Here is a 22,367-nt window from a genome sequence, read left to right on the forward strand (position 1 = left end):
TGATGGAAAATCAGGTCACAGATCTGAGAGGGAAATATAGTATCATCAGAACAGATGCTATAGGGACAAACAAGGAGGATGGGGAGAAAAGTCTTCAACAGGAAACAAGATGAAGTAACATATCTATAAAGATATAGTGAAAGGAATCAAAGGGGAGAATTAATGATAAACCAACTGGAGAAGTAGAGGGGAAATTTGAAACAAAGTTGGTGACATTTTCCAGTTTGGCAACTGAGGAAGAGTCATTAATAAATGTTAGGACTGAAAGAGTTTTTCCACATGTCCCATGAAGATTCAGGCCAGTTACAAGACTAAATTTATTTTCATTGCAACATGTCTTATTTGGGGGAAAGAGGACAACTAAAAAAGAACCTGTTCATAAAGCAAACATTCACATCAGATAGATGATGGTAGCAGAGGGGACTGGGTGCAGATGTTTCCTGTGGATGTCCCAAGATGGTCAATTGTTTTCAGGTGTCTATTTCTTTTATGAATGCATACTTATTAATTGTTTATTATATCAGTTTGTAGACTGTTTAGTCCACTTTATCATTGTATACTTCGCAGTTTATAAACTGAACCAACAAATAAGCAAAGAGATGCATTTGGAGCACTGTGTTCAGTTATGGTCACCTTGCTTTAGCAAGATGTCATTAAACAGGAGAGTGCAGAAGAAATTTACAAGGTTGTTGCCAGAACTTAATGGTCTGAGCTATTAGGAGAGGTTGGCCAAGCGAGGACTTTTTCCTTTACAGCGTAGGAGACTGAGGGGGGAACCTTATAGAAGTGTCTATGGTTATCAAAGGCATGGATAGGGTGACTTCACCCAATCTTTTCCCCAGGGTTGGGGAAATCGAGGACTCAAAGGCATTAGTTTAAGATTAGCGGGGAAAGAATAAAAAGGAAGCCTGAGGGGCAACTTTTTTTTTTAAAAAAAGTGTGGAATGCATAGGAATGAGCTACCAGCGGAAGTAGTTGAGGTGGGTACATTAACATTTAAAAAAGGTATTTGGAAAAATACATGGATAGGAAAAGTTTAGAAGGATATGAGCCAAGTGCAGGGTAATGGGCTGAGCGTGGATGGACATGTTGGTCAGCTTGGACCAATTTGGATCAAAGGGATTGTCTCCGTCCTGTAGGACTCTAGCTCTACACTAAAACCATCAATATTTGATAAAACTGACTTCCTGCACACTGTGACTAAGGCACTGCAGATTTCTTTGGATTGTTATGGCTATAAAATTAAAAAAACAATTTTAAGATAAATTACTAGTACAGACATAAGCAACATGAAGAAAGGAAACATGGAGTAATGTTAAGAATTTGACCAATAGGTATAACAGAAACATGACGAAGATGCAAAGTCTCCTTTATTAAACAGATTGGACATAAATAGACCCCAAAATAAATACGCATTTGACCTAAAGTGGAATATTACAGCTCTCGTACTTGTGCTAAAGACAGTCATAGTCCCTATGGTTAGGGAATAATATTGACCTGATTAATATTTTTGGCAAACATGGCCGGAATTTGCATTAAGCAAATAATGGATATTGAAAGCAAATCTGTACGAAGTAAAACTCAAATTATTGCATTAACATGCTTCACTGACCAATTATCTATTTTATACTTGCAAGTGCGAAATGTACTGCTGTCCCAAAATACCCTGCAAAGATAAATTCAGTTCTGTCATCATGCCTTTTAACAGGCATCAGGAATAAATATTACATGAAGTGTGCTGTTTTACTGTGTTATCCTTTAATCACAATTATAATACTGCTACTTTTAAAGCAAAACAATTAAACTATCAAAAAAAATCCGGAAAGAATTGTTCCACTCTCACTCACCATTACACCTACCTCTCCAGTTATCCTGAATTAGTTAGATTTATAACAGAAAATGACCCCATGCAGAATGGGACAGGTGATTAAAATTAAATGTCCTGCATTCAAAGTAACAATTTCCATGTTATCCTTGTCCACCTCAATGCTCAAGTAATTTCAGTGGCATTGGTAATAAATTTTCTCTTGGTATACCAATGTTGGAGGAGAAAATATAGTCAAAAAGTGTGGTACTGGAAAAACACAGCCTGTCAGGTGGCATCTGAGGAGCAGGAGAGTTGACATTTTAAGCATAAGCTCTTCATCATTCCTGAACAAGAGCTTATGCTTGAAACATCGACTCTCCTGCTTCTCAGATGTGCGCTCTTTGATGCCACACTTTTTGACTTTCATCTCCAACATCTGTAGTCCTCACTTTCACTCAGGAAAAGATGATATAGCTTGACATTCAACCTTTACAAAAGCCCAAGCTAAAGGCTTTACTATATGAACAAGCCAGATCATGAAACCGAAATGGTGCTGCACTACTGATTTACTAATGACAGGTGTGTTTGTAGTAGCTTGGATGGTTAGATTGCTTTTTCATTGAAGTAAACTGGTGTTGGAATCTCAGCCTTGGCTTATCTGTATTTGAACTTCTGGGCTGTGCCAGATAAACCAGATAATTGATTGAGAATAGTTGGAAGTAGTTGGCCAATGGAACAAACAGTAGACTGCACTTTGAAAAAAGTAAAGCATTAAAAAACATGCACAGGTCCTTTCCTGCTACAAATGTGAATTGCTTTTGCAGATATTCTATACAGTGTAAAAATGATAAATCACAAACAAAATCGTACATATTTGTACATAAAGTAAATGGGCAACTTTCTGAACAGACTGGAGGAAACAAAAGATCAACTTCAGTCAAATGGAGCAATGGAACAAAACATCCGAGTAAAATCATGGCAAGTGATGCAGAAAACAACATCTAATATTCATATCCGAAGAGGGTAGCTTGATATCCCTTGTACCTGAAAAGTTCAAACATTTACATCATCTTGTACTTGAAATATTTCACTGATACACAGTTGTATTTTACCCTACCTCCATCCTAATATTTAAAAGACAACAATCAACATAACGACATGGTACACACAGCCACTTCCTTCGGTAAGTACAATTAATTAAGCATCCAAATCGGGAAACCCACCATGCAGTCTGCCAGTACAATGCCAGTAGTTTTCAACTCATTCATATCTGAATTTACGACACTAAAATATTTTGAAAGGGACACTGAAGTGGATTTAACAGATCTTGCTAGAGTATAATATTACATTTAGGTTTACAAACCAAGCATAAAATTAAATCACCTGAAGCACTGTTACCAAGTTACTTCACTACAAACTAATGAATGGGATATTGAAGCATCTGACAACACTCCATAAAAAAGTTAGTGGCTCCAAAGACCATTATACTGGCAGTAATAGCAAATCCATTCTTTCAGATTGATTTTGAGGTTTTCTTGTTTCCACATGCTATGCATATTAACTTCATACATTCTATCCACTGCACACTATCACATATACATACAATACAGTACATCTATTGGTAAAATGTTGAATCATGCCAATAAACAAATAGAATATTTAAGAAAGGTTGCTTAAATGCAGTATAAATACAGCATCCAAATTGACTATTAACCAAAATTTGAAATTGCATCTCCAGTTTCATGAACATTTTTCTTCCTTTTAAATTTCATTAAATGGGAGAGTAAATACAGCATATTACATGAAAAATTTGCATGGGCTATAATTAAATAGCCCTTATTTTAAATTAGAATTTAAAATTTAAAAATCCTTGCATTGGGTGTGCAGAAATAGAAAGGACATTTTGAAAAGTATCAATATACAGACACACCATTATGGTGCACCTTACTGTTCATTTCACCAGAACATTAAACCTTTGTATAAAACTCTACAAGTTTAAATGATAATGCTTTCCCTTATTTGAAAATGGAAGTAGAGCATAAATATTGCAGGAATAGCAGACAACTGCAGGAATTTTTAAAGCAGATATTTGAAAGCAGAACATAAAATCTGCAGCATGGTTCTCTTCATTTAAGAAAAATGCCAATTTTTCTTCTGTCAATTGTCTTCACCAAAATTTTAGTTATTTGCAATCACAATAATGCACTCCAACTATATACAAGCTCAACTTTCACAATCACATACCAGCTTTTCTGCACCTCCCATGAGAAGAATGGAAATATGTTGCCTAGTTTGGTCACAAGGCAAATTTTAGCAGCTACATTTGAACATGCAGCCAAGATTTACAGGAATTCAAAGTGTGCAGTATTATTTGCAAGCACCAGACATCACCTCATGCTGCAACACCATAGAGCAGAAATGGGACATAAATTTCAACTTCTTGGAGTCTTGGATTGAAAATGAAAAATCTGTCCAGAAGTGAATCAAATCATCCCTGACATCACAGTATACTGCAATATGTAACATTGTGCAGTTCAGATACAAAACCACGTGATATGACAAGGAAAGTCTTGCTCACGACTGGAAGAAGCAAGCCTAACAGGTATTTGCTTTGTTACAAAAGATTTCAATACAAATAAGCAGTTTCTCAGCAATAAAAAAAGTTATGGCCTGATTTCTTCATTTTTTAGAAATGTTTTAACAATCCATTTAAATATTCACATTGTAGTAAACTTCATTTAAGAACACATCGGTATAAGAAAGAAGTTTGACGGCTACTAACTGGATGTGCAAATTTCATTTCAAGATGAATCATGGTCCATACTGCAGCCAAGGGCCTCTATATCATGGCTAATATCAGAGATCATTCTATCCCATTCATCACCTTCAGAAGGCACAGACTGATCATCTGAGCCTGCAGTTGCTCCATTGCCATTTGTAGTTGAATTGGATGCATTACTCAAAGTCCTTCTGTATCGGCCAAAACTGTCTGTTATAATGCCCCTTCCATCCTTGACACCAATAGTTTCAAGGAAATTTTCAAAATGTAAGCTGTCTTTTTCTGGAATGAAAGGTCGGAGTCCTGGAAGATAAACAACATGACTTTGTTACAAAAAAACAAAACAGAAGCAAGCCTCTTAGTAGAATTTTGAATTAATTTTTCTTTTATATACCCAACACCTCAACCCATATTTCTATTGAAGAGGAAGACAACTATATCAGTCTGCATGTATTCAAATTAGTATTTAAATGTCTAAAATTTACAAATTGGACTTAAATTTGGTAGAACGCATAGTAAAAATAATCACATCTGTAAGTACACTTCCAGCATTGCTAATTGTCAATTGTTCAAGACCAAGTCAGTCACTAAAGTGCAGCAGTTGCCTTCAATTTACACTGGAAGGCTTCCACACAACTAAGGGTCAAACTGTATCATCACATAATGCTGCCATATCTTTTCATTATAATTACCTCAAGACAGACATGCAACACTTCCCCTTTAAATTGATCCCAAATGAAATCCAAGAGAATTCTTATATAATCATCAGATACAGCAGCTCTAATGAAAATAAAGTTCAGGAACAACAACATTCACAAATAAATTATAGTAGTGGGGCTAAATGCCCGGAACATAAAGTTGAAACATTATTTGCAACCAAAAAAAACCTCTCTGAAATGGTATTAAGTCAGGATTCCCAAACGTGGAAATCAGAACTCAAAGTGCGCTAACATTTGGGGGCCACGAGATCTGAAACAATAATATAAGGTGGAATTCAAACCAAGTTTAACAACCGTACTCCTGCTCTAATGGGTTCTCACTGAGGGGGTACAAAAACATTCAAGCTTTGAAATGCGGGTTGCATTAGGAAGAGAGTTGGGAAGCGCTGTATTGAAGAAGGTAGAACCAAATAAAATAAGAAAAATCTTGGTGAAAAAGGAAATCATGGAAAATCTTTAAGTGAGCAAGAGAGTCCAACAGGAATTTATTCCATTAACAACACGATAATTATGAAGTACAGCTTGTTCTGCTATAACGCGTTTCGTCAACCCGAACTTGCTGGAATTGAATCAGGGACATTGTATCTAAAGCACGAAGTTTTAAAATGTATTGGCTGCAACACTATTACATCGTCAACACTAAAGTGCTGTTTCTGAAACACAATCTGTCTATAACTTAGGATTGCACAAGAACGTAACCATCAGGTCATAGAAGAACTGGCTGTACCTGCAAAACTAGAAAACTCAAAAGGAAAATTAAATCTAAAAAGGAAGAGATAAAATTCTTATATAATAGATTAAACAAGTGCAACATAAGTCAGTCAAAAGGTGAAAACATTTTTCAATAAAAGTCACGTCAGGTATAGCAATTAAAGGATGAGCAAGATAAACTCAAAATAAAACTGACTAATGATTTTACCTCAGTACTTAAAAGATAATGGAACATACACTTCATTAAATGACTCGATTAGACGATGAGTTTAAATGGTTAATAGTGGGACGGGGAAAAAAAATACTTAAACAAAACTAAAGAGGCCAAGTCCCCAGAGTTCAGATGATATTCATAAGTGCATACTGACGGAATCTAGAGAGAGGAGACAGCAGAGACACTAGTTTACAAATACAGAAAAAAAGTTCTGTAGAATCAAGTGTATTGTTTTAGGAAAGGCAGATAATATCATTTTGATATTTAAAGGAAGGGGGAAGCCTGAAATTATTGGCCAATTAATTTATCATCTGTAGGACAGATGCTGGAACCAGTATGAAATCAATACTAATATATAGATGGAAAATCTATGGGTCAACATTATTCCAAAAAGCTAGTTTCGCTTAACTAACCTGACAGGATTTCTTTTGAAGACTTAAAATTGGCAAGAGTGATGCAGCAGATTGCAGTGCGTGGGACTGACATAAAAAAAGCAAGTCAAGTATCGGAGTCAGGCTTGGCATAAAGGCTTGAACAAGTGGAGGGAGAGGACAAATAGTTGAAAATGGCAAATTGGATGAAAAAGAAAGTAAACAAGTGCAGAGTAAAGTCTAATTATCTGTTCTGGAATGCAGGAATCAGTGGTTCACAGAGATTAAATTTAGTCAGATTTTGCAAGTGATACTGAGTGACTGCTCCTCAAACAGTTAAGCAATTAAGCTTAATACAAGCCAACATTAGAAAACTTGCAGAATAGGCAGTTAAGTGGCAAGTGAACTTTAATACAAAACAAGAAATTTACTGCTTAACTGCAAAATTGGATGAAAAACTATTAAAGGATTTAAATTTAATATTGCATTAAAATGCAGTGCTATTTTAGCTCTAAAGTTAAACAAAGAATTGCAGATGTTGTTAGTAAAACAAAAACAAATTACTGGAGAAACTCAGCAGGTTTGAAAGTATCTGCAGAGAGAAAGCAGAGTTCATGTCACAAATTTAATGACCCTTTTCCAAATTTCCAATAACTAGGAAATAGTGGTATTGTGCGGTGGTAGGCCTGGGGGAAAGAAAAAGGGGAGTGAGAGATGGAACCCACAGGGATACAAGGCAACATAACTAGGAGACAAAGCTCAGTGGAAAGAAAAAAAGTGGAAAATGGATACCAAAATAATGATGGAAATAAAGATTGGCATGCAGACAGAATGCAAATGTTTCACAAGGCAGTTGCTCAGGTCTGCGTTTCACCTCCCCAATGCAAAGGAGATTGCACTGCTCATAATGTGGTTTCAACAGCGCCAATCCTTTTTCACCTACTTCCAGTCCCCATGATCAGCTTTTCTTTCTTCTGAGCATACAATTACCATCTCTGTTTCTCCCTAACAGGCATTTTCTCTCTGGGCTCCATTTTCAACCATCACACACCCCCAACCCAACTGAGAATTCAGATGGAACATAATTTTTCAAGCTTAAAATTAAAAGGAACAATATGGAAAGCTAGTGAAACAATATGGATAGTCATGTTTCTTTAGTGAAAGTAAAGAATTTTTTAAAAGTGTCAACAATAGGGTGGCATGGTGGCTCAGTGGTTAGCATTGCAGCCTCACAGCACCCGGGTCCCAGGTTAGATTCCAGCCTCGGGTGACTGTGTGTGGAGTTTGCACATTCTCCCCGTGTCTGCGTGGGTTTCCTCCCACAGTCCAAAGATGTGCAGATCAGGTGAATTGGCCATGCTAAATTGTCCATAGTGTTAGATGCATTAGTCAGAGGGAAACGGGTGTGGGCGGGTTACTCTTTGGAGGGTCAGTGTGGACTTGTTGGGCCGAAGGGCCTGTTTCCACACTGTAGGGAATCTAATCTAAAAACTAATGGAGGACACAACAGGTAAGTTGATCATTAAACATGACATTTGTCCCAACGATTATTTATGAAGAGTAATGACATTTCTTAGTACAGCTTCATAAGTTGTATAGATATGAAATAAAAAAGCATGAATACTAGAAACATTCAACAAATCAAGCAGCAACTGTGGAGTGAGGAAACAGTAAATGCTTCAAGGCTGATGACCATTCAGAACTGAAATTGCTTAAAAGATGCAACAGTTCTAAGTTGGAAGGATAGAATAAATGAAAAGCATTGTTTATGCAGAAGACAGGAAACATTAAAATGACAGAGATAAATATTTTTCATTACTATTTTCCCTACCATCTATCCTATTCCCAAAGCTTCCTTTTCTTTTAACGGTCCCCTTTCTTGCTACTAGATTTCCAAGTACTCCTCTCCTGCAGATAAAGGGATACACAGAAATGTTCTCATCTCTCTCTCCCTTTCCTCTCACCCCTACTACACCCAAACCCCACCAAACTCCAAAACAGACAAACTGCTAGAACTATCATATACTTCAAATATTTTGTTTTTATTTCATAGTTAAAACCTCTGCAGTATTTTGTTCTTGGTGAGCCTGACCAGAAAAAAAAGACTAAGTTTGTTTCTAATAAAAGGTTAAATTACTTTGTGAAAATTATATTAAAACTAATATTTCAGTCCCCCATTCAGTAGGCTTCTGTACAATTTGAATTATAAAAGATATCTGCTTTATATAGACATGGCTAACTTCTACTTCACCAGACTGTGCCTTACAAATGGAAAGTTTCCCAATCCACCAAAATGTACCACATGGAGTCCTTGGGCATGTCAAAGGGGCTGGCCTCCTGATCAACCCCTGTTGGTACTCTGACAGGATGACCCTGGTCAGTTACCACACTGCAGACTTAGAACATCTAATGGTGAAGTGCTGACCCTACTACCTGCCATGGGGAGTTCACTTCTGCATGGAGTGGGATGTAAACTGCTGTCAGGATAGCAGAAGTAAAGAGCACACAATGAAATATACACTACAATAAAATAGCTTTGAGACAGAATTCTGAGGCCTTACTTATAGTAGCCAGGGCCTTCAACCAGTCCACCTCAAGAAGGTACTACCATGTACCACCAACAGGAATCCTGTCCCACCAGAGGCCCAAACATCCTGGACCTTTGCTATAGAACCAAAGATACCTACTGCTCCATGCCCCATCCACATTTTGACAAATCAGACGACAAGGCTATGCTCCTTCTCCCAGCTTACAAACAGGAACTGAAGTGCAAAGATCCAGAACAAAAAGTCGTACATTAAATGATCTGAGGTAAAGGACGAGCATCTATATGACTGCTTGGTGTCAGTGGACTGGTCCACATCCAAGAACTCAGCAGCCAATCTGAGTATGTCACTAGTCATGGACTTCATCAGTAACCATCTAGAGGTCTGTGTGCTAAAGAAATTAATCCAAGTGTTCCCCAACTGGAAATCACAGATGAACTGGAAGACCCACTCTCTACTGAAATCCAGGTCTGCGGCTTAAAGCTGCATGACCCTGACTCACACAGGAAATCTCATTATGATCTTCACAAAGCCATCAGGGATGCCAAAGGACAATACCAAACTAAAGTCCCATGCTGACATACATCAACTGTGGCAAGGCCAGCATGATATAAACAGGCTATAAAAGGTAAATTTGAGTAGAATTGCTGACAACAATGCAAACCTCCCTGATTAGCTCAATGCTTATTTTCACTGCCCTGAATCCACAGCCACTGATGTCAGATTGGCCTTCAGGTGAACCCACAGAAAGCAACTGGCCTGATGGACCCCTGACTAGGTACTTAGTTCTTGTGCGGACCACCTGACGGGAGTAGTCGCAGACATCTGTAAAGTCTCCTCACTACAATGTGATTTGGCCACCTGCTCCAATAAGACTACTATCATTCAGTGCCTATGAAAACACGCTTTAATGACTACTGCCCAGTAGTTTTGACATCCATCATTACGAGCTGCTTTGAGAAGTTGGTAGGAGCACACATTAACTCCAGCCTTCCAGATTGCCTTGATCCTTTGCAATTCACCTACTGTCACAACAGGTCTGCAGCAGACACCATCTCCCTGACCCTACCTTCAGCCCTGGAACATCTGGATAATAAGGACATCTATGTCAGGCTCCTATTTATTGACTTTGACTCGGATTCAACATGACAATTCAAACAAAACTCATTACCAAATCAGGACCTAGGACTCTGCTCGCCACTCTGCAACTGGATCCTCTACCTCCTGACCTACAAACCACAATCAACAAGGATAAGCAACACCATCTCCTCCATAATGATTCTCGACACCAGTTGCCTGCAAGGTTGTTTATTCTGCCTATTCCGACACTCCTTACACAGTCACCACTGTGACCAAATTCAGCTTATAAATTTGCTGATGACATCACCCTAAAAAGGATTCTGATGAGGGTCATTGGACCTGAAACGATAACAGATTTCTCTCCACAGTTGCTGCCAGACCTGCTGAGATTTTCCAGCAATTTCTGTTTAGGTTTTAGATTTCCAGCATCTGCAGTTGTTGTTAATCTCTCTCTCAATGTCAGCAAAACAAAGGAGTTGGTCATCGACTTCAGGAAGCGGAGCGAAGGACATGTTCCTGGTTTGTATCCATGGTGCTGAGGTGGGCATGGTTGAGGGCTTCAAGTTCTTGAGAGTACATATCACCAACGATCTATCCTGGTCCATCCACGTCAATGCTACAATCAAGGAAACAATGCCTCTACTTCCTTATAAGGAATTTTATAAGGAAATTCTGCACCTCCACAATGACTTTTACGTATTTTTAAAAGATACACCAAAAGAAAGTACCCTATCTGGATGCATCACAATTGCTTTGCCCAAGACCACAAGAAATTATACAGCATTCTGAATGCAGCCCAGTCCGTCATGAAAACTAGCCTTCCACTGACTGTCCACACTTCCTGGTAGCCAACCTAATCAAAGACCCCTTCATCATGGTTATATGCTCTTCCATCTCCTTCCAGAAGATACAAAAGTTTGAAAACACATACTAACAGATTTAAGAACAGCTTCTTACCTATGGTTCTCAGACATATGAACATACCTCAGTTGATTTTTCTCTGTGCCTTCTTTGTAGCTGTAACACTATATTCTGCATTGTTTTATTGCTCTGGTGTACTTAAGGTAGGCATGATTTGTCAGGTTAGCATGCAATACAATACATTATGTATCTGTACATCTGACAATAAGTCAAAGTATCAATGAAATATTTATGATTTTCTTAAAACTGAATTGGCTTTGTCAATGCACAAGAAATACAAATTCTCATTACACACCAAAAAAAATTACTGTTTAACTCTAAATGGGACATGTAACTTACCAAGCAAAAGAAACTTTCTACCATCACCATACAACTGTCGAAGACTGATGCAAAATTCGTGAATTGAGGCTCCATTGCGATACTCGTGTAGAAGTGTAGCAAACTTCTGGATTTCTTCAGATGTTAACTTCGTTCTCAGCTGCAAAACAGAATTGACAATTAACTACATATCAGATCAAAATTTGTGACAAGAAACTATCAAATCAGTCCCTACACACCTTCCTTAGCAGGACCGTGCCTCCTTTGTCTACAAAAGTGTGCGCCAAACTAACACTGACAAAGCAACTAGAGCTGTGGTGGCAACTAAAGAGATGTAGATTCTGTAAAACAAATGTTTTCTGTTTCATTGCACTGATCCTGACATGAGACCTCATATGGTCTTGCAAATTCTTCAGTCCAGCAATAGGTCCACTGTCACTGGATTACTGAAGTACAATTTGTAGAAGATTCACTTTTCTCAGGCACATTCAATCAAAAATCACAGAACTGGATAACTGCTCATATGACAATATGGCAAATCTATTAGATTATAGACAAGCAAATGTCCATAAGCAACGAGCCTCAAACATTACAACTTTATTTCCAAACAAAGCCATTCAAGTTAATCAAAACCAGTATTACCTACGACCATTTGTCATCTTCCTTATTTAAAAAAAGCAATTGCACGTTGAATTTACATTGTACCCAGTTTAGGGTGGGTGGCCGCAGTACTGATTTGCCAGGTTAGTAGTATGTAGGTTTCACTGAAAAGAATTATACTTTCAAATCGCCAATGTTTTCTGCATACAGAATATGCAGAAGTAGACCTCCTCTGCCAAATACTAGAACTTAAATACTTCTAGTTATAGCAGCAGTAAACAATTTCAAATATCTAAATCAACTCCAAGTTTTTAAAAACAGTAGAAAAATATTCAATGCCTTAAACTGGATTCACTGTCACAAAAAAAACAACTGTCAAACAATTGTGCAATAATGGTCAAGTTACAATATGAACATCAAATCATTTGGAGAAAAGTATTCTTTTGGAGAAAGAACACCTGGGCTCTTAAGATTCCTCAATTACAAAATAATAATATAAAGGTTTTAAAGCATTTATTATTGTTGGGTTTATTGAAACTGCAACTATTACCAATTGCACGTGTTACCAAATGATTTTGACTGTCTCATTAAATACAATTTGTGAGCTATAGCAAGCATGTCAAACCAAAAACACAACAATTGAGTGATTTAGGGGTGTTGGTCATTACAGACCGAATATATCCAGTTTAATGCATTTCCAGACTTTCCTACACTGCAAAATATTAATAAAAATCAAACTGGAGCATGATTAGACTTAGTCCATAAAAAAAGGTAAAAATTACAGAATTCATAAGTCAAAATACCATATAACATTGTCATTGCTATGATTCAGATAACACATTGAGACGGATGTCTGTACATTTATTTGCACGTTCAAGAGATCAAATTTCAGAATTTCTTTAGCTTCTAACTTCTCAGCCTACTTAAAAGAGGGGAGAGTTGTAATTTACCTTGAGTATAGTCCAAATCAAGGCCAAGATATTTAGTCCGCTACACTATATACCTATAGATCTTAAGCAGTGAAGCAGAAATATCCCAAAAAGAACAAGATCTATGATGTACAAAACATGAAATAGGTGAATGACAAACACATGACAACTCGCATTTCTTATTATTTTATGGATCATTTACACCAAGTAGTGGGGGCAGGGAACAAAGCAATCAAATTTCAGTGCATGAAAAAATTATAAAGTTTAATCTAGAATGATAGCAAAAAAATACAGTAAAAAATGTTTGTAAACATCCTTTAAAACTGAAGGGTTTACATCATTGTTCTCCATGTCTTCATGTTTTCAGGATTATTTGAACGTCCTTGAATTTAGCATAGTACAGCTCCCCTTTCTGCTGGATATATTGAGGATGAACCAGGAGTCCTTCAACTCCACTGACCTTAAATGATAGGCAATTAGATAAACCACTACCACAAAAGTAATAATTTCAGTATGAAACAGTATTTCGTTTTATCACTATAACCAAAAACGAAAATGTTTGTTTTGACATCAGGAGCAGCAACTTACTGTCATCATGTAATCCTGAAGCAATTCAGCTGCAGAAGTACTGAGCTCACTGTCACTAACATTTTTGATCTGAGGTGATGGTAGAGTTGAAGATGGTGAATTTCCTCCTGCATCTGAACCCTGAAAAGACCTGAGTGAACCAAAAGAAACTTTTAAAAATGGAGACCTAAACAGCCAAGAAGAATGAACTTTAATCCAAAGCACAAAATACTGGATTCAGTTTTACATTGTGAAATGCATCTAATTACCAAATTTTGACATTTAACTGCAATAAGCAAAACTCCAAGTACAAAATTACATAGAAAATTTCACAAAACTGCATAATGGGCCAATTGGCCCTATTAGTCCATGCCAATGCTTATGTTTCATATGAATCGTCCTGACCTAAGTCTACCATACCAATCAATGCTTTCCTCTTTCTTGCTTGACCAGGTTCCCCTATCTCTGTATACTATGCAACCATTCTGTAGTAACAAGTTCCACGTTCTCGCAACGTTCTCTCATGTATTACAAATTTCCAACTGGATTCCTCAGTAGCTTTCTTAGACTGATGGCCTCTAGTTATGTTATTTCCCACAAAAGGCAAGATTTTCTCTATACACAAAGAAAGCTATTCATAATTTTAAATACGAGATCAGCCCTCTTCTCCCATCTAATTCACCCTGTCAATCTTTTTCCTATATATATGTATTGTTGAAAGTCTTCTCTGCGTCCATACCAGTATCTCTACATCCTTCTTATTGTATGACTAGAACTGCACAACATGAAGCTCAGTGTTTGGTTTACTTCTGTTTAAATGTCCATACAAACCTATGGCACACTGTAGCAATTGCTGTATATGAACCTCAACTTGAAACTTCCAAGCAATAACTGACCTTCCTATTCTTTCCAAAAGTCTACATCACAAGTGATTCTTTAAATTCTTTAAATGCAGGGGGGAAGAGAGAGGGAGAGAGAGGGAAAAGAGAAGAGGGAGGGAAGAGGGGGGGGGAAGAGGGGGGGGGAGAGAGGGGGGGGGGAGAGGGGGGGGGGGGAGAGGGGGGGGGGGGAGAGGGGGGGGGGAGAGGGGGGGGGGGGGAGAGGGGGGGGGAGAGGGGGGGGGAGAGGGGGGGGGAGAGGGGGGGGAGAGGGGGGGGGAGGGAAAAGAGGAAGGGAGGGAGAGGGAAAAGAGGAAGGGAGGGAGGGGGAAAATAGGGAGGGGGGGGAAAGAGAAATTGACAGCAGTGAACCTGCACAGTTACTGACTTTGCTGTTTGAATTCATGCATCTCTGGACATCGGAGTGCATCTGGGAAAATTAACAAACCGTGAAATTCACAATTGATCTTGAAGAAACTGTTTGGGCAAAGTTCGCAGCACAGAAGCAGGTAAGTGTATTGTTTTTAAGTGGGACCTACAGAAAGTCTGCAGTAGTGAATAGAGTGGGTTCTTTTTAAAAAAAATTTTTGAGATAGATCGCTTGATTAAACTTAAAATATAAGCCATAACTTATTAATTTAACCTGGGTCAGCGTTTTGTAGAGGAATAAGACTGTTATTTTCTGGGTCTATAGATTGTGAAGGAGCAAAAATGGCCTTTAGTAGAGTGATATGTGCTTCATGTCAGATGTGGGAGTTTAAAGAGTTTAATGGTTACTGTGGATTATATCTGCAATAAATGCTGTTGGTTGCGAATCTCATCAGACCGAATAGATCGGTTGGACAATTAGAAGCAATGAGGAATTTGCAACAGCAACAGTATGCAATGGATGGCAGTTATAGGAGGGGTGCGGGGGTGAGGAGAGAGCGTCTCAGGCACACATAGATTGGTTAACTCCACGAAAGGTAAGAGAGGTAGGCGATTAGCACCAGCGCCTTCTGTGTCTATACCCATTTCAAACAGTATGCTGTTTTGGAAAATGTAGGGGCTGACAGATTCTCAGAGGAATGTGGCACAAACAGCCAAGTTTCTGGTGTTGAGACTGGCTCTAATGCAATGAAGGGTATATCAGGTTCCAAGAGATCAATTGTGTTAGGGGACTCTCTAGTCCAAGGTACAGACAGACATTTCTGTGGCCAGCAGCGAAAAATCAGAATGGTGTGTTGCTTCCCTGGTGCCAGGATCAAGAAAGTCTCAGAGAGGGTGCAGAATGTTCTCAAGGAGGAGAGGAGCCAGCAAGAGGTCATTGTCCACATTGGAACCAACAACATTGGAAGGGAAAAGATTGACATTCTGGAGGGAGATGACAGAGAGTTAGGCAGGAATTTTAAAAGGAGGTTCGAGTGTAGTAATATCTGGATTACTACCAGTGCTATGAGCTAATGAGGGCAGGAATAGGAGGATAGAACAGATGAATGCATGGCTGAGGAGGTGGTGTATGGGAGAAGGATTCACATTTTTGGACCATTGGAATTTCTTTTGGGGGGAGAAGTGATCTGTGCAAGGAGGACGGTTTGCACCTAAATTGGAAGGGGACTAATATACTGGCAGGGAGATTTGCTAGAGCTGCTCGGGAGGATTTAAACTAGTAAGGTGGGGGAGTGAGACCCAGGGAGATAGTGGGGAGAGAGATCAATCTGACACTGGTACAGTTGAGAACAGAAGTGAGTCAAACAAACAGTCTACAAAATAGGACTAATAAATTAAACTGCATTTATTTCAATGCAAGGGGCCTAACAGGGAAGGCAGATGAACTTAGGGCATGGTTAGGAACATGGGACTGGGATATCACAGCAATTACAGAAACATGGCTCAAGGATGGGCAGGACTGGCAGCTTAACGTTCCAGGATACAAACGCTATAAGAAGGATAGAAGGGGAGGCAAGGGAGGAAGAGGAGTGGCGTTTTTGATAAGGGATAGCATTACAGCTGTGCTGAGGGAGGATATTCCTGGAAATACATCCAGAGAAGTTATTTGGGTGGAACTGAGAAATAAGAAAGGGATGATCACCTTATTGGGATTGTATTATAGACCCCCTAATAGTCAGAGGGAAATTGGGAAACAAACTTGTAAGGAGATCTCAGCTATCTGTTAAGAATAATAGGGTGGTTATGGTAGGGGATTTTAACTTTCCAAACAGAGTGGGACTGCCATAATATTAAGGGTTTAGATGGAGAGGAATTTGTTAAGTGTGTACAAAAAGATTTTCTGATTCAGTATGTGGATGTATCTACTCGAGAAGGTGCAAAACTTGACCTACTCTTGGGGAAAAAAAAAGGCAGGGCAGGTGATGAGATGTCAGTGGGAGAGCACTTTGGGGCCAGCAACCATAACTCTATTAGATTTAAAATAGAGTGATGGAAAATTATAGACCAGATCTAAAAGTTGAAGTTCTAAATTGGAGAAGGGCCAATTTTGACAGTATTAGGCAAGAACTTTCAAAAGCTGATTGGGGGCAGATGGTCGAAGGTAAAGGGATGACTGGAAAATGGGAAGCCTTCAGAAATGAGAATGAGAATCCAGAGAAAGTATATTCCTGTTCGGGTGAAAGGAAAAGTTGGTAGGTATAGGGAATGTGGGATGACTAAAGATATTGAGGGATTGGTTAAGAAAAAGAAGGAAGCATATTGTCAGGTATAGACAGGATAGATTGAGTGAATCCTTAGAAGGCAGCAGTAGGAGTATACTTAAGAGGGAAATCAGGAGGGCAAAAAGGAGACATGAAATAGCTTTGGCAAATAGAATTGAGGAGAATTAAGGTGAATCCAAAGGGTTTTTACAAATACATTAAGGACAAAAGGATAATTAGAGAGAAGACAGGGCCCCTCAAAGATCAGAAAGGCGGCCTTTGTGTGGAGCTACAGAAAATGGGGAGATACAAAATAAGTATTTTGCATCAGTATTTACTGTGGCAAAGGATATGGAAGGTATACAAAGTAGTGAAATAGATGGGAACACCTTGTAATATGTCCATATTACAGAGGAGGAAGCGCTGGATGTCTTGCAATGCATAAAAGTGGATAAATCCCCAGGACCTGATCAGGTGTACCCTAGAACTCTGTGGGAAGCTAGAGAAGTGCTTTCTGGACCTCTTGCTGAGATATTTGTATCATCAATAGTCACAGGTGAGGTGCCAGAAGACTGGAGGTTGGCAAACGTGTTGCCACTGTCTAAGAAGGGTAGTAAGGACAAGCCAGGGAACTATAGACCAGTGAGCCTGACGTCGGTGGTGGGCAAGTTGTTAGAGGGAATCCGGAGAGACAGGATGTAAGTGTATTTGGAAAGGCAAGGACTGATTAGGGATAGTCAACATGGCTTTGTGCATAGGAAATCATGTCTCACGAACTTGATTGAGTTTTTTGAAGTAACAAAGAGGATTGATAAAGGCAGAGCAGTAGATGTAATCTATATGGACTTCAGTAAGGCGTCAACAAGGTTTCCCCATGGGAGACTGGTTAGCAAGGTTAGATCTCATGGAATAAAGGGAGAGCTCGCCGTTTGGATACAGAACTGGCTCAAATGTAGAAGAGAGAGAGAGGATGGTGGTGGTGGATTGTTTTTCAGATTGGAGGCCTGTGACCAGTAGAGTGCCACAAGGATCTGTGCTGGGTCCTCTACTTTTTGTCGTTTACATAAATGATCTGGATGCGAGCATAAGAGGTACAGTTCGTAAGTTTGCAGATGACACCAAAATTGGAGATGTAGTGGACAGCGAAAGTGGTTACCTCGGAATTACAACAGGATCTTGATCAGATGGGCCAACGGGCTGAGAAGTGGCAGATGGAGTTTAATTTAGATAAATGTGAGGTGCTGCATTTTGGGAAAGCAAATCTTAGTAGGACTTATACTCTTAATGGTAAGGTCCTAGAGAGTGTTACTGAACAAAGAGCTCAGAGTGCAGGTTCATAGCTCCTTGAAAGTGGAATCACAGGTAGATAGGATAGTGAAGGCAGCGTTTGGTATACTTTCTTTTATTGGTCAGAATATTGAGTACAGGAGTTGGGAGGTCATGTTGCAGCTGTACAGACACTGGTTTGGCCACTGTTGGAATATTGCGTGCAATTCTGGTCTCCTTCCTATCGGAAAGATGTTGGTGAAACTTGAAAGGGTTCAGCAAAGATTTATAAGGATGTTACCAGGGTTGGAGGATTTAAGCTATGGGGAGAGGCTGAACAGCCTGGGGTTGTTTTCCCTGGAGCATCGCAAGCTGAGGGGTGACCTGATAGAGGTTTACAAAATTATGAGGGGCACGGATAGGATAAATAGACAAAGTCTTTTCCCCGGGATGGGGGAGTCCAGGAATAGAGGGCATAGGTTTAGGGTGAGAGGGGAAGGTACACGTATGGATTGAGCTGCCAGAGGAAGTGGAGGAGGCTGGTACAACTGCAACATTTAAAAGGCATTTGGATGGGTATATGAACAGGAATGTTTTGGAAGGATATGAGCCAGGTGCTGGCAGGTGGGACTAGATTGGGTTGCGATATCTGGTCGGTATGGATGGGCTGGACCGAAGGGTCTGTTTCCATGCTGTACCTCTCTATGACTCTTACACGTAAGTTTTTTTAAAAAAAAAGTATGGATGAGCAATTATAATGCACACTCAAATGAATTGAAATAGAGCCATGCACAGTGGTTAGCACTGCTGCCTCTCAGCGCCAGAGACCTGGGTTCAATTCTCACCTCAGGCAACCACCTGTGTGGAGTTTGCACATTCTCCCAGTGTCTGTGTGGGTTTCCTCCCACAGTCCAAACATTGTGCAGGTTAGGTGAATTGGCCATGCTAAATTGCCCGTAGTGTTAGGTGTAGGGTAATGTGTCCGGGTGGGTTGCTCTTTGGAGGGTCGGTATGGACTTGTTAGGCCAAAGGGCCTGTTTCCACGCTGTAAGTAATCTAATCTAAATTATGGAACACAGAATAGCATATGAATCCCAGATCATTAGTTGGGAGGCTATGTAACTGATCCAAGTTCGAAAGGATCATTTAAGTACCGGCAAAAAAGGGCAATGTACATTCCAACAAAATTAGTTCACAAGCCAAACTGCCTTACTTGTTTTCTAAAATAAAGAAGAGACCTTTATAGTGACCAACAGTTGGCAATAACTCTGGTTGAGCAACATGTCTGATTAAGATTTTAAATATCTCATGTCTTTATTCAGGAAAAGGAACAGGTGACAGCATGAATTTAATTGACTATTTCTCATTCAATCTAGTTGAACAAAGGTCATGTAGTTCATCAATATAACAAACATACTTTACACAAAAACTAGGTTCCCACAATATGCAGGTGGTCAAAGAGAGCTAAATTATGGGAAATACTTACAAGTTACTGATTTCTGCATCATACGGCTCTTTAACGTCCGCTTTACTGGAATCATCTGTTTCCAAAAGACACATTAAATTGAGTGCAAATCAAATATGAAGTTCAAGCCTTGGTGTGAAATATGTAATCAAAGCTTAATCTTTTGCCAGCTGGGTAAAGGCATTTTTTGGTATTGTACTTGGTCATATCATCACCAAATCCAGTCCGAAAAACAGAACCAAATGATAAATTTAAATTGTAGATAACTTTCATCTTGTATGATCTGTGGGATATGGGGTAAATTAGTAAGGTGATTCAAAATGCTTTAAGTAGTAAACATTTCATATTATTTTGTTGCATCAGATAATTACTTCAAAATTACATTGGTCATCATTTTTGCCTCACTATAAATCACTGCAAAAAAGGCATAATACTTTAATATACTACTGAGAGAAGCTAAGGGCAAAATATCTTCTCATCTGATCTTTAATTCCAGGTACAACTGCTAAATTAGTTATCAGATGAGGGGGGTGATTCAGTGAAAAGACGGGACAGAATGAAAATATTAGCATAAACAAAATGCATAACCTAAATTACCATTCAATCGCTTGCTAGATTTACTGGAACTAAAATGCAAGATTTTCGCTTTAAGAAAATCTTTCAATGAAGAAATTGAGTAAGAGAATACCTTATGTAGAGAGAAACTGGTAGGAGACTCAATGCAAAGGGATAAGGATCCAGTATACCTGTTTGGAATATTATTAAGATATGGACAGGACATGGTACCATTTTAATAAAATATAAAAAGAAAGAAAAAGAACAAGGTAAGATACGATTAAGGCTGTCTTTTTACTCAGCAGACAGAAGTATCATTGGCCAATTAGTTACCTCCTTCTGCAAAATTCTAAAATTACATTTAGTAAATCCAGTGACGGCCAATGAAGGCATGCTTAATTTTAACGACACTAGGACTGAAAGTCTTAGCAACTTTGAAGTTCACCAAGTATGGCTACATGGAATAGAGAACAACTTCACCTTCAAAAGCTAACTTCTTCTGATTCTAGTAACTGTTTTGTTAAAGAATTCTGGTCCTAACAAATTGCTGGGCCATGCTAAACTGTGATTGCACTAGTGAGGAGACTGCATTATAGACAGAAGTGAAAACAGTGCACAAGGAAGGAATGCCGATTATACACACTTAAAAAAATCTCTCAACACTAAGCTATAGTCCAACTAGGTAGCTGAAGAAGCAGCGCTCCGAAAGCTGGTGCTTCCAAATAAACCTGTTGCACTATAACCTGATGTGTTATTTTTAACTTTGTCCACTCCAGCAGCGGCTCCTCCACATCTCACACACAAACAAACAAACAAACAATGAACCACCATGGAAAGGTTCGACTTTATCCATTTGAGCACAAGTCATTTTTTTCAAAAAAATGTTTTAATTGCAGTCACACAGCATCTGACATTGAAAATTAGTTTAACTGCTGAATCTCATTCCTTCACATTTTAATAACTGGAACACATTAAAAAAAATGCAAGTTCCATAAAAAACCTTTAAAACATATGTCACTCACATCTACTTATCCCACCTTCTGGACCTGATGCGACAAGCAAATATTCTACTTCTACTTACTGTAACATACTCTGCAGTAAGAATTGAGAAAGGCCAAAGTAACCTGCCCTGTTTAAAAAGATCATAGACTTAGCCAAGAATGACTTACAAAAAAAAAGGCTTTCTAATCCTTGCAAGTTTCAGTACAAAATCCTGTACAAAAGCTATGCACATGTGCAAGTAACAATGGTGCTGTTTGAAAAGTATAGATTACCACCAACAAGTCTTTTTCAGGTTAGAAAGCTGTCCAAAATAACCATGCTTTCTACTGGGTCCCTTGTCAAGTTTGCTACTTTGAGCAATACTGAGAAATACAGGCCAATTTGATCTCAATAAACGTTAGCCATTTCAGGAGTGAAAGTACTGAAATACTTCAGGTTACCAATCCAAGGCTGTTGACGCCAAGGATGCTTATAGTCATTGCAATTGCTGGTAGAAAATGCACATTCGAGTGGTATGCCAGACCAGCAAAAGCTCTGACTCCAGCCACCTCCAAACCCAAGGTAAACACAGATAAAGTTTATTTTAAAGTAACCAAACGCTGTAAAATAACATGATCTGAAAACTTCAAGACAATCCAGCATGGTAGCAAAAAAATCCTGAAAACTTCAAAGTACAGTGACAAGGACATAACTAACAAAAATTAGTAATGATCAGTTGGAAACTTGACTAAATCTTGGACAGTTTATTACATGTTGATTCTGACTTGCCTTTATGGTATTCAATGGAATAAATGGTGTAACAATTTACAAAACAATAATATTGACCACAAGATAAAGTTGAGTTGTTAACTGTGTACATACTTAAACTGTACTTCATAACGGATTACATTAAAGTTTCTGATAAGAAGCATTTTCCAAACTGTGAACTAAAAGCATAAAATCTTGATCAACGCCATTCTAATGGCAACCATGAACCACTGTGGATTATTGTAAAGACCAACCTGGAACA

The 22,367-nt window shown here is 38.7% G+C and overlaps 1 protein-coding gene across 3 annotated transcripts in view; it reads right to left on the reverse strand.

Moving 5' to 3' along the window:
- Positions 1 to 1,352: 1,352 nt before the first annotated feature.
- Positions 1,353 to 22,367, reverse strand: part of ccm2 (CCM2 scaffold protein) — a 96,373-nt gene continuing 75,358 nt past the window's right edge. For all 3 annotated transcript variants that reach the window (XM_072557311.1, XM_072557329.1, XM_072557321.1), the window contains exons 7-10: positions 19,823 to 19,877; positions 13,584 to 13,713; positions 11,488 to 11,626; positions 1,353 to 4,889 (exon numbers count right to left, since the gene is read on the reverse strand). In XM_072557311.1, coding sequence (XP_072413412.1) covers positions 4,609 to 4,889; positions 11,488 to 11,626; positions 13,584 to 13,713; positions 19,823 to 19,877 — 605 coding nt within the window. In that variant the 3' untranslated portion in view covers positions 1,353 to 4,608. The remainder of the gene's footprint in view (positions 4,890 to 11,487; positions 11,627 to 13,583; positions 13,714 to 19,822; positions 19,878 to 22,367) is intronic.

The sequence above is a fragment of the Chiloscyllium punctatum genome, chromosome 3 (genome assembly GCF_047496795.1).
Source record: "Chiloscyllium punctatum isolate Juve2018m chromosome 3, sChiPun1.3, whole genome shotgun sequence".
NCBI lineage: Eukaryota > Metazoa > Chordata > Chondrichthyes > Orectolobiformes > Hemiscylliidae > Chiloscyllium > Chiloscyllium punctatum.